Genomic DNA, 13,179 nt, shown 5'->3' with positions numbered 1-13,179 from the left:
ATCAACTTACGTCTATCGAAAATACTTGATATCTGAAACATATTTGATATTATCATGGTTCTATTATTTATAATGCTTCCTAAATATCACGAACAATTCTGGTGTTGTTTCCGCCATCTTACCGTTTCCTCTCAAATGATCATCGTATTGCAGACTTAATGGCATCAATTAGTCGTCAGCCAATTAACTGGCTCCGTGAAATTAATCTTTGATAAGCCCCCTACTCATGACGAGGTGTAACCCATCTGTGGCCGCGCTTTGGACGATATCATCTACGCATGCCCAGAGAAAGATGACTCCAGGCGCTCGCTTTAAGAGTCTCTAATAAGCCAATCAGAAAAAGTGTAACATCATCATTATGATCGGTAGTGCGACTGACTACTTTACAAACTTTTCATTTATATTCTGTTCGCATTGGCATTTCACACTTTCTCGACCGCTACTCCAATAGATTGGACAACAAAATGGAGACTGCGAATAGGACCTCTCCGGTTCAACGGTGTCCCACTCCGGAAAATATCAGTGACGATGGAGATTCTGACAGTCAACACGACGAATCACCCGACGAAGACAGTAATTTGTCTCCGGAAACCAACAGTACCAGTTCCACTGGATCTATAAACAAAGCTAAGAAATCAAAACAAACTTTAAAGATGAAGCAGCCTACTGAGGCACAGGCTCCTACAATGCCTATATCTTTTTCTATGGCTGACATTTTAGATCCAAAGAAATTTACAGGGTGTCCCGTGACGGGAAAGGGACAGGTTTGGAGTCCGTGGAAGGACCATTCCGTTCGGGATTCCGAAGGAAACGATTCCGCAGTGGAGGAGGAACAGTCCGATCACACAGGTAAGTAATAAGAGTGTATGAAAGGGGTTTTAGTATTTTTCTATAAATATGACAGTTTTGTATTTTTCAGCAGTGAGAAATGATGTTTTTATATGCTATTTAATGAAAATACGTGTATATTTCTTAATATAATGTCATGTTTTATGTTATTTTGTGCCACCTTTGGACAACATAGAATCCGCCTTTGGTTTTATCATTTTCTGTGGTATAATGAAATCATTTTTGTATTTACTTTTTGCTTTTTTATTCTAAGATTAATTAATAACAATATTCTTGGGACTACAAAATAGTTATTTCTGAAAGCATTCTAATCGTAATGGTCTTCAAATGGTCTTCAAATATATCTTCTTATTTGGAAATACAACTTGTCATAAAGTCAGGCCTGGAAAAGCATTGTAGTTTTAGGGAAATGATTTATTGTTTTATGAACACAAATTTTATGATAAAATTGACTGGCAGAATTACCCTAGTATATATATATAAATCATGCGTTTATATATTATTTTGTGGAGCGGTCTATTATTATTTGTCAGAAGTTGGTGGATCTCTTCGTCTCAATTGATCAACAAAGAATTTTAAAATATAATTGGAAAAATACAGTCATAATGATAATAATTATTGACATCCATATTGATAGAATATTTCTTTAAAATCATTCGAATACATTATATAATTGATTTCATCTACTTAATACACTCATGATTTCATAACTAAGATTGATAAACAAATATACTAAATGATGAAATGATTCCACTAAAGTTAAATAGAATAAAACACTAGATATATTAATTGTTCATAGAATAGAAATTGATGCAAATATAACTTTGAAACACACAAATATATTTTCAACCACATTGTAAATTTCTATTTCATTTTGTAGTTATTATATACAATTTAAAAATGAGATTTCATAGTCGTGGAACACAACCTCGAATGTAAGAAAAGTTCAGGTACAATAACCTACAGTAATATGAAAATACCAATCTTGCAAAGAGATAAAGTTAAATTAAATGAATTTTCGTTCTTATCTTATCCACATGAAACTCTAAATTTTAGCAAATTTTCAATAATTTCTTCTTTTTCACACTCGATCACGAAAGTAGGTCCAATCATTTTTTTACATGAGTAAAATAAATATTTAAAGAATATTTAAAATGAATACATTCACCCAGAACCATTTGTATAAATTACAAAGGAACAATTTCACACTGAATTACAGTGACATAATGTTGTAGTCGAAAATAAATCGGCCTTAAATGTGTTGACAGTTTCACGCAGTGACACACATATGTTAGTTTTATATGGCCATTATAATGTTTGTAGTACGTTTACAGACTGATGTAGCTTATGATAAAACATGGTATGATAGTCTAATATTTACTTTATAATTAGCTCCAATTGGAAAGTTATAGACCAACGTTACAGTTCGGTACGACGCAAACACATTCAAATATCGGTAAACAAAATTTCTGAAATCATACAAGGTCACGGTAGTAAACACATTCGTGTTATAAGTGCTGGACTTCTAAAGAAAATTAAAGGCACTAATACTATTAATTCATTAGCACTATGTAAATAAGATTTTCACTTAAATTTCACGTGCAACTACTGAACAGAGTCGCTACGACTGGCCATACTAAAACGTAATATACGTGTAAACAATTAACATACACCCAGCCTATATGTGTGACACAAGATATAACCAGCCTATATGTGTGACACAAGATATACCCAGCCTATATGTGTGACACAAGATATACCCAGCCTATATGTGTGACACAAGATATAACTTGTGTCTGGAGTCCCACTTCAAAACTCCTAAGAGAATATAAGACCTTAAATGAAAAAAAATAATTCTTCAATTTTACTTTTTATCTACGACCCCTTCAGCGCTGTGAAGTTTTTTTTACAGCTCAGGAATATATACTTCAAAATATAAGCCCATTTCCCAGAGAATTGCAAATGTTTTAAAAATTAAGAAGTTTGGGCCTGGATAATCTAGCATTTATACATCCCACAATTATGAAAGCAGTGTAATTTAAATCAAGACTAGATGATTATGTGTTAATAGTTAGATACTGTCTGATATACTGTCCCCACCATATGTTACCTGTAAAACTGTCAGCCTAAAGTACAGGCATATAAAGTCTGAAACATCAAACAGTTGCACTTCAAATATATTTTTTTCTATTTTTTTTAACAGAAAAATGTGTCTGTTAATGAACTACAAAAATGTAATGATCTAAAATGAAGAGTTTGATCAAGATTGTATTTCCGGTGTTTGTGTGGGAGAGAGGGATGGAAAATTTAAATATTTTTAATATGTCTCCAACAGTACCAGACAGTATTACAGGCACATTTCGTCCGATAAACACAAACTCGAACGAAATTGATTTTATTCGTTTATATAGTCCTTGTAATAACACATTTTAATTTCTAATGTTTTTTTCTCACAAAAACAATGGATGATGATTGATATTTTTTTTTTAATATTGTTCCACTGGCCTATAGTTTTAAGTGGACCGGGTGTGAAACATGTGGAGCAAAAACACTATCACTTTATAACTGACCTGCTGATTATTAGCACACTACAACTCGACTTGCTTATATGTACTTAAATAATTCATTATGACGCAAGGTGTAATTAGTGAGAGCTGACACACCCAACAACACTACTGTCTCTGTCCTATCTTGTATTGACATCAAAACTGGCGAGAAATCACCCGATTATTCTAACACTGCGACATATATAGCGACACATCGTAAACACCATATCTATTAACATCCAGTGTCAATCTCATTGTAAATGAAGACGTTACTCTTGTTTTAACCACTGTGTTAGATGATTATCGCCAATTAAGATTAATTAACGCAATAAAGATAAATAAATTAAACGTTTAGTTGACGTGTGAGCCAGGCCAGACGGGTCTGGGCAGAAGGCCTACTGGGACACAGTACGCCATCTGGAAACATTTCATCTCGATATCAGCTGGCCTGAGGTTCGGATTCGCTACTTGAGTGCCTCTGTATGAGAATGAAGAGGCTCCCAATTAACTTAAAGTTTTCATTAATTATACAAGTACAAAACAACGATACATAAAACCACGTCACAATTGGTTTAGTGGTTCGGCAAGTAGCGCGTGACCAGAACAGCTCGTCTTCTTTAAGGCCTAAACCCCAGATAAATAACAAGAAATTGTGTGTATTTTACCACGTAAACACAAAAATGGTCTTTTGACCCTAGAACCCCAGGACAGAAGCCTCTGTCAACATTAAATGTATTAAACCGATTATCTGCCATCGCCCAAAACAGGTTCAGTAAATCATTAATGTTTAAACATTCACACATATATACTTAGTAATTGGATTTGTACGGTTATTTCACGGGTCTAGGCCTGGGGCTACAAATAACTGACCCATGGTAGCATTGTCCGGCTGCTGTCCGTGTAACACGGTGAAGTCTCGTGTGACTCGGCAAAGTCTCGTATTCGAAAATGTGAATTGACATGTGATTTCTGAGAGGGGTATCTGAAGTTATTTTTAACAAAATTGTATGCAAAATATGAAGTGGTATACAAATGTGCTGTGCTATAAACCTCTCCTCGTGTATATGATGATACCGAGTCCTGATTGTAAGAATTAGCATTAGCTGTAATGACAGGAATGTGTCTATAAATATATAAAACGTCATAAAATAATGGAATAAAGAATAACTCGAGAAAAAAAATAAAACTTTATCCGGAATAAAACCGCGAAGATTTGAAGACATTTCTTGCCATATCAGAAATCATTTGGCCCGTTGCTTTAATCGATAAGCATGCTATCAGGCGACACACGACTCATAGTACATTGTACCTATGTACCGATGATTGAGAGGCGATATATATAATTATAACTCCATAAAAATCATAAAATATTTAAGGCTTTTCCTTTCAAGATATTAAATTACGGTTATTTTATTGTGCATCAATTAATTCCATATAATACAAGTATGCTAATATCATAATAACACGTTAAAGGGAATGTTTAATGAATATGGTATATTTCTGACAAATAGTGATCGATTCTTTTGTCCAAGCATACCGGGATCATACATGTGTGTGACTAAGGTTCGGTTCCCGGTAAAACATATCTATAACAGGAGACAGACCTCTGCGGTATGAATCAAGACTCTGTACCAGTGGTTTAGTAAGTTTCCCGTTTACATGTACACGGTGTCGACACCGAGTGGTTGATGAAGCGCGCAACTGTTGCTAGTTCTCACAAGAAAGCACTTGTTTTGGGGCTTGACCTATGTATGTCGACTTTTGCAATATGCATTTCTGCAACTCGTAAACTTTGCTGTTTAGGATAATAAAACTACCGTAAAGCTAAACAAAACGACAGACAATTTGGTTACATGAATTCCAATAGGGGGTGAAATGTTTTCACACGTTTTTCGCAATGCTTTTAAAATTACTGTTGAAGTCGTTACTAGCATGAATTTGACCCCCTCCGCGGGTCACCGGACCGACAGCAGCGACAAGTGCTTGCGCCACATGTCCTCGTCACTCAAATGTCAAACGTCCACATCCGCGACATGCATCATTTAGTGCCGCTTACGAGGGTGAACGGACAATTAAAGTATTTCTGACCACCTTTCCCGAACCCCGCCAATATTTCAAATAAATTGTAATTTATTAGCGTTATTTGAGGGATGATTAATCTAAACGTACTGTATAACAATACGTAATACATACTTAAAACCAACTTTTTATTCTATTATCTGTTAAATATCCAAGAGAAACGAATTGCTTTGGGTATGTTAATCCTGATGACTAAGGCCTATGATCACGTAATCCCATTGACCTGGTGTGTAAAAAAGACTTTAAACGACCGCGATATCGTATAATCCGACACACACACTTTTCTTTAGCTCTGACGTAATGGTGTATCTTAGACACTAGGAGTGAAACATTTCGGGATTCTCTTTGATAGTTAATTATCTTCATTCTCCATTGTCCACAACCATTCCTTCGATTGATGTTTTTGATACCCGTAACATTAAACATTGGGGAATGCGTTCAGTCATGTTAAGTCATTATTTTATTTTTCATTTCAATTATAATGAACGAATTCAAAAATAAAACATAGTATTTGTAGGAATTAAATAGTATTTATTAATCTTTAAATTGATAACAGTATTTTTGTTTAAGTTACTGACAGTACAGTAATTATACACGTTAAATAGTTATATGAATACATTCCGATAACATAAATATGTATGACAATATATGTGTCTTTCATACCTGATATAGCGATAATATGATTCATTTTGTTACGTTTATCAAAGATATGTTCTCCACTGTCTGATTTTATTTCCATGTTGATACTGTACTCAATCTGGGTACAAATGTAGTATCAAAATGTGTCCATCTGATATCAGTAAGCTATACTACCGACCGACATTTGTCCAATGTTGATATAAATATTCTGAGCATATTTACGGCTACTTAAAACACAAAATTTCTACATTTTTCTCTTTACTCATTTTATTATGTTGTATTTGTATGCGAAACATCAAAAGTAATGAATCAATTCGCAGTATTACAGAGATAAAGCCACACAGAACAAACGCTAGCCGACCATTGTAAAACCCGTCAGCAGCGATCTTGTACAGATCCCACACCGGCATATTCGAGCTTCAATATAAAACTCTCATAAATTTTGAATAGCAAAGGAATATTTTTTTCATTAATTGTGATTTTAAATTGTAAAAAATGATTTTTAAAGTGTTGGTTTTGTTAGAGTATTGACACCTGAGGGAGCGGCAGCTGGTACGTGTATTAAACTCTAGTATACCAACTTCAGTCATATTTATAAATTCCTATAAATGAATGTTATTGTTTATTAAAATGTTTGGATAATAATCTTTGTATTCTACATAGATAATAAAGACTATGCATTTATTTATAATCGACCGGAATGGCGTCTGGGTTAAAGTAATCATAATATATGATAATTTTAATACCGTTTGAAGAAATATTTACAGATGTAAATTTATTACCACATGTGTTTTTAGTGGGGAATATAACATATTTTACTGGATGAATTGACACCACTTTCGCGTACTAACAGTACATGATAGTTTTTGTAGTTTAGTTTAATTAAGCAGATGTTGTTTCACTGTTACTCATTATAATATAGTAGAGTGGCCTTGTGTATTAATTACCATACCATCCTGTTATCATATTTTACGATGAGTGCAATGATTTATACATAATTAGTCTGTGATTGTATCATAAGCTTTGTGGAATTTCTATCAATCATACCATTGTTATTATCTATTGTATGATGATATCGTGTTGTAAAATATGCCTTAGTGAGTGAAATAAAACTTGAGATCTTGCATTATAAACCCGATGAATTCTCAAATCTAACAAAGTCAATGACATGTATTACATATTTGTTTTGACCAGTATTGTAAGAAGTTTAACAAAATATCTTATGTAGTTGTAAATATCTCAGAAAGTGAACTGGAATGATTTTCAAAATGATTTTGAAATTAGCAGTCAAATAACATATTTTGCTAAAAGATTTCCCATTTCTTATAGATTGTGATACTGATGTCCCACCAATGTTTTTTAACTGATATTTCATGCCTTTTATATACATCTTATGTTTTAACACGTTTTTATTTATATTACTACATGTACCAGTATGAATTGTAAAATCATTCAGCACTATTGTGACTTGACCACTATGTGAGATCATGCTGAACTTCTGAGGGAGGTAGATTGATGTTTCCAGGTCCCTTTGCAAATTATCAACTGATATATATTTTTTTTTTTTTTTGCATTTCCGTAAGAAATGGCTACGGATTAAATAAAAAAAAAATTAAACGTGTTCATAATTAAGGAGTGGGTTATCAACAATAGATAATCGGTTATTGACATTTAGTTATAATTATTTGTTCGCTAATGACGTCATGGTTGTTTATTTCCATGATATTTTTTTGCTGATATGTTTACTTGATGATAATAATTTTAAGTGTTTTTTTATCATACAACAACGCTAACAATAATTTAACTGTGTACACATGTCACACTTGCATCAATATTGATTGATGGCTAGTAATTGTTTAGATTAAAAAATCTCGTAATATTACATACACTATAGAATTATCACAGTATTGCAAAAATAATTTCCGATTGAAAAATACACGCAGATATCATTTCTGAAAGAATGTATTTTCTTATTTCTTGACATTGACTAAACTATATGCAACCGAACGTAGCGAGCACATAATACCGTGAACTGATGTGGTTGCGGTTCATGAGGTAACTTGAATATATATATTTATATTTGCATTTTGATATAATATTATGAAAACATACCAAGTTACTCGTGGAATCTTTAAATAATACCCTTGACATTGAAACTTAAATTTCAACTGAAGACGGATTTAAATGAGTTACAAATAAATAAATAAATAAAATAAATATTTAAATAAATAAATAACCAAGTCAAGTTTGCTAACATAACTGTAGATTTGTATTTTAATGTATACGAATGTTATAAAGTTCATCTTAAAACGTAAGTAAAAAAGGTTACCGTCAGTCGACTATGATAGAACGTCCAATCAGATTTTGCTTGACTAATGTATTTCACTCTGGTTCAAAGCCAACTATTGTTTTGAATCTGTTTGATCTTATTTAACCTCGACCTAATGACTGTTGACTTGTTTCATTTCTAAGTATCGAACTTTGTTGATCTCAATTCGTAACATAAAATACATTTATTCTTTAGATACAACCCACATTTCCGGAATGGCATGTCTTTTGTATAATTTGTATAATTACTATGTTTGTTTGTATCAGATTATTTAGTCTCCATTTTTCGCTCTTTTCATAATTATGTTACCTACCTTATGTAAAAAAAAAAAAAAATAACGAATATTACAGGTACATGTAAATAAAACATCGCTGGCAGCCTACAGAACTAAGATGTACAAAACATTAATGTAATCATTACATAGTTTAGTTACATTATAAATGTTTATTACATGACAACCTTTATTAAACGAGATTTACAAATCAAACGTGGACTACAAAAAAATGTCACAACTTGCTTTCACTGTAACATTTATTCCAGGTATCTGATTTCTAAAGCATGCAGTCTAATTAGCTCATACAGACATATTATATCACATACAATGATACGGGACATTGTTAACACGGCTTTCCTTTGTTCACAGGGTCTCATACAAGTCACAGAGTCGGGCCTAAAGATGAAAGAATAGACGTCGATACAGATGATAATTCTCTATTAGACGATACAGACGATATGGACAATGATATTGGTGAAAGCGACAGCGAGAAAGACGATAAGAGGTGTAAGAATGGATTTGATTCATCAAAATCAGCCGGCAAACCCAGACGTGCACGCACAGCATTTACATACGAACAACTTGTAGCTTTAGAAAACAAATTTAAAACGACGAGATATTTATCAGTTTGTGAAAGACTAAATCTGGCACTATCTCTAAACCTCACTGAAACACAGGTGAAAATATGGTTTCAAAACAGAAGAACAAAATGGAAGAAACAGAACCCAGGAATGGATGTAAATAGTCCAACTATTCCGCCAACTGCCTCGAGTTTATCCTCATTCAACTCCCCTTATTCTTCGAGCATGCTCTATGGACATCCTTATCTGCCTAGTCACAATATAATGGGCGCACTTGGACTTCTGAGAGCACATCCTGCATACTCTGGACAGAACCATCCTGTGTACTACCCCTACTTTAGCCAGAGTACGTAGTTCATCACATCAACGCAATATTTCATCAAGCTCATCACGTGACTTCAGTTAAATTCATATTTTTCTTGTAGTTCTTTGGCAAGAAATTCACACGATTTTAGAATTTGTGTTTACAAACTGTAACTTATTTTTTCCTTCAAAGTTATCCAGTGATGTTTTTTGGCGGGCTCATTGTATCCGCACGTTCAATTCTATTCTTATCGATATTGTAGTATGTGGAAGATGGCATAATATTACACAAGAGATATTTAGTGCTTACTGACTATAAATAAATATAATATATAATAAAGGTTTATTTCATACACCATACAGCACAACAACGCTGTTATGAAGAAATATATTTCATAAATATATGACGTTGACATGTTATTATCTTGTTAGTTGAAAACAATGTTATTTTGTCAATCATCACTCTATTCTTTTTGAATAGAACTTTTTGATTTCTATAACAAACACTATTACTCATGTCCATATGATGTTAAATGCATTTAGCTCGTTTATTATATCTAATATAACAAAGAACTCGGACTCTCTTGTTACATACTCTATATTGACATACAACAAAACCTGATTCTGTATACGATAAAAAAAACACCTAATGGTCTGCCATGAATCATCAGCATTGTTATCATATTAATACATTTCATTTTAAATCTCAAATGTTTTTCCTCTCAGCGCCCGGAATTATTTTATTGTCGCGGCGGTTTAAAGTAACAATTTTATGTTCACGTCAATTAAAAGATGTCTAGGTATACGATTAACCTGGATTTATTTGAATAAGAATCATCCAGCGATATATTCTGTCTACATCGTAACACCGTTAAACACCGCTATGTTGTTTAACATAGATATCAAATCTTAATTACTTGTTAAATTATCAGTTGATTCTAATTTTGTCACCGGGTACTTCAATATAACTGTTTATATCGAAAATCGATTGATATTTACCAACATCTACATGTAAATATTTGAAATTATTTTCCAATGGAATGCTTTATATATGATTCATTTTCCGAAATTGAGTTGTGACATTTCAGACAGCATTAGAATAATTACAAAACCTCCATATTATAGAAAACGTGTGAAAATGGCTAGAAAACTTTCTATATTATTGTTGTTTGGGGTGTTGGGGAGGGGGGAAGTGAACGAATGAATATTTTTATTGTTGTTATTTATGATTATGTCTATGACACTGTTGTTGATATTACATGTCAAAAAATATATATATATATAAAATATCACTTTGATAAATCAGTCATGTGTGTCTGTTGTTTTTTTCTCGTCTTGCTGGATTTACATGATTTGTTGTTATCAGCAATGATCGCCATTACTTGTTTAAAGATTTGATACAAGCATATTTTATTAAAAATTAGACATAGGCAAAAGTTATTGTAACATACATCATCGCCTTCTTCAAACAGATAAATTGAGATAATTATATCAGACTTATTACAAAGATTTTAATGACAACATTATAACATTTTTATTAATTAATGCCAAACGAGCACATCAACTTATTGTTTTTTCAACAAAATCTTCTATTCTGGATTTTATGAAAGCACGTACATACCTAAAGATGTTGTGGCGTTACAAATAAAAACAGTTTCAAGACTACATTTTTATTCAAAGATTTGGTAGATGAATTTGTTGGGATCATTAATTAATATCTGATTTATTAGCATACATAACTATTTTTTTTGGTTACCCCATTATCGCGGTACAAAACGGAAAGCAACAGGAGTCATCATTGTTATTGTCAGCATATTATTAGCTGAAACACAATGTAATTAAGGATGTACTCTTTAGATGACATTCACGTTCAAGTCTCGTTTGGTGTTGGCTGTGTTATACTAACAGGGTTTATTAGTGCTCTAAATAGGTCAATTTGTTACCACGTGGGAGGCTAATATGTAAAGGTTTTTTTTTGTGATATTTAACAAAATATGGTAAACTTTATTCGCAAACGTGAATCTGAAAAAAATTGTCAAAATGAAGACGTCTGTTGTTTAAAAGTTTTCCACAAGCATTTAAATAAATTACCAATTCGACTGCCAATTTGAAAAAGTAAATTTCTTGTCCTTCACGAAAAGTCTAAATTTCACCTTTTTTGACTCTTAGATTAATCAGTGTGTGGCCAATTTTAATTGTAGCAAGTCATGTGTCGCTGTAAGACTTTGTAATGTTCAATATAATAAAAAAAAACAATTTAATGTACAATATTGTACAAAATTAGACTTTTTTTTTATTTCTTTTACAGTTCTGGTGTAACCTAAACACTTTGAATTTCTGACCCCGACATGTTAAACAATAACAAAAACGATGATGGACAAAAAGAAGGTTTTTTGTTTAGATATGAACTTGTTTTCTTTTGATCTGCTAAAATTTCAGGGTATTTTACTATTAAAAATATTAGGGATAGGGGAAACTTAAATTGCCATTCTGAGCTAAATGCAGTTAGATAAAATAGAATAAATTTCATAATTTAAAAGGAATTACTATTTTATCAGGTACATTTATGTAAGCATACAAACATATCTGACAACACATATGGAAGATATTGTATGGATTCGTCCTATAAAAGTTCAAAACAGCAAAGCCACATATTGTGTCAATTTTTGGTATCTTTGACCGGTCATAGCACAAAAACGAGCACACAGACACACAAGTTGTCTGGCATTTCCTGTTATTCCCTTAAAACCCATTTCCAAAAATGTACAAGAGAAAAAAGTTAAATACAGGAATATTTTGACATCACAGCGGTGTATATTCTTAATAATTGATTATTCTATTAGTTATATATTATCTACGAATGACGTAAACGAAAACCATTTTGAGTATTTTGTTCTCAGTAGCCTCGAGAAAAGGGAACCTGTGAAAATAGAACCGAATATGCTTGTTGGCATTTAATAGACAAAAGTTGTTAATAGGACAAATCCAAGGCCAAGCATTAGCAGATATATCAAGCAAACAATTATGCACTTTTAAATTGTTTATCTTTCACCCAAAGGAACATCTATTGCATACCTCTATAATATTTTACCTATATACATAACGCGGATCGCGAGACAGCAGGCCTGGTATTACCTGGACCACAGCGAAGCCCATTAATGACTAGGTGTGTGGGGTGTTTCAGCCTGCTACATATGTAGCCAGTGTCTGCTGGATCCTCCCAGCTGTCACATTACGCAATCAAATGGAAAATAAGATAAACTTATCAACAGACATCATGTGTTTTATTACATCAGATTAATACGAGTCGTGAATTAAACTTATATGATGACGATATGTCTTGCATGAGATCAATATAAATTGACCAGCCTGTGTGCGGTCGCCGAAACAATGGGCTTATTCCAAATAATCTAACTATGAAAAAAACCAAATAAATGAAGCATAGGAAACGAAAATGTGAAATGGATAGAATACAAACGACAGACATAACATATCATTGAAAACAATCGACCAATATACAGTATCGTAACATTGAATACAAACGACAGACATAGCACAACATTGAATATAAACGACAGA

The 13,179-nt window shown here is 32.6% G+C and overlaps 1 protein-coding gene across 1 annotated transcript; it reads left to right on the top strand.

Annotated features, from left to right (window-relative positions):
- Positions 1-350: 350 nt before the first annotated feature.
- LOC117339478 (homeobox protein slou-like) lies at positions 351-10,906 on the top strand. Its single transcript, XM_033901089.1, has 2 exons — positions 351-849; positions 9,086-10,906. Exons 1-2 carry the CDS (start codon positions 465-467, stop codon positions 9,649-9,651), a joined length of 951 nt encoding a protein of 316 aa, XP_033756980.1. The 5' UTR covers positions 351-464; the 3' UTR covers positions 9,652-10,906.
- The last annotated feature ends 2,273 nt before the right edge of the window (positions 10,907-13,179 follow it).

This window comes from Pecten maximus, chromosome 12, assembly GCF_902652985.1.
Source record: "Pecten maximus chromosome 12, xPecMax1.1, whole genome shotgun sequence".
NCBI classification, from domain to species: domain Eukaryota; kingdom Metazoa; phylum Mollusca; class Bivalvia; order Pectinida; family Pectinidae; genus Pecten; species Pecten maximus.
Note: the sequence above shows the minus strand (reverse complement) of the source record. Positions and strands in the feature narration are given on the sequence as shown.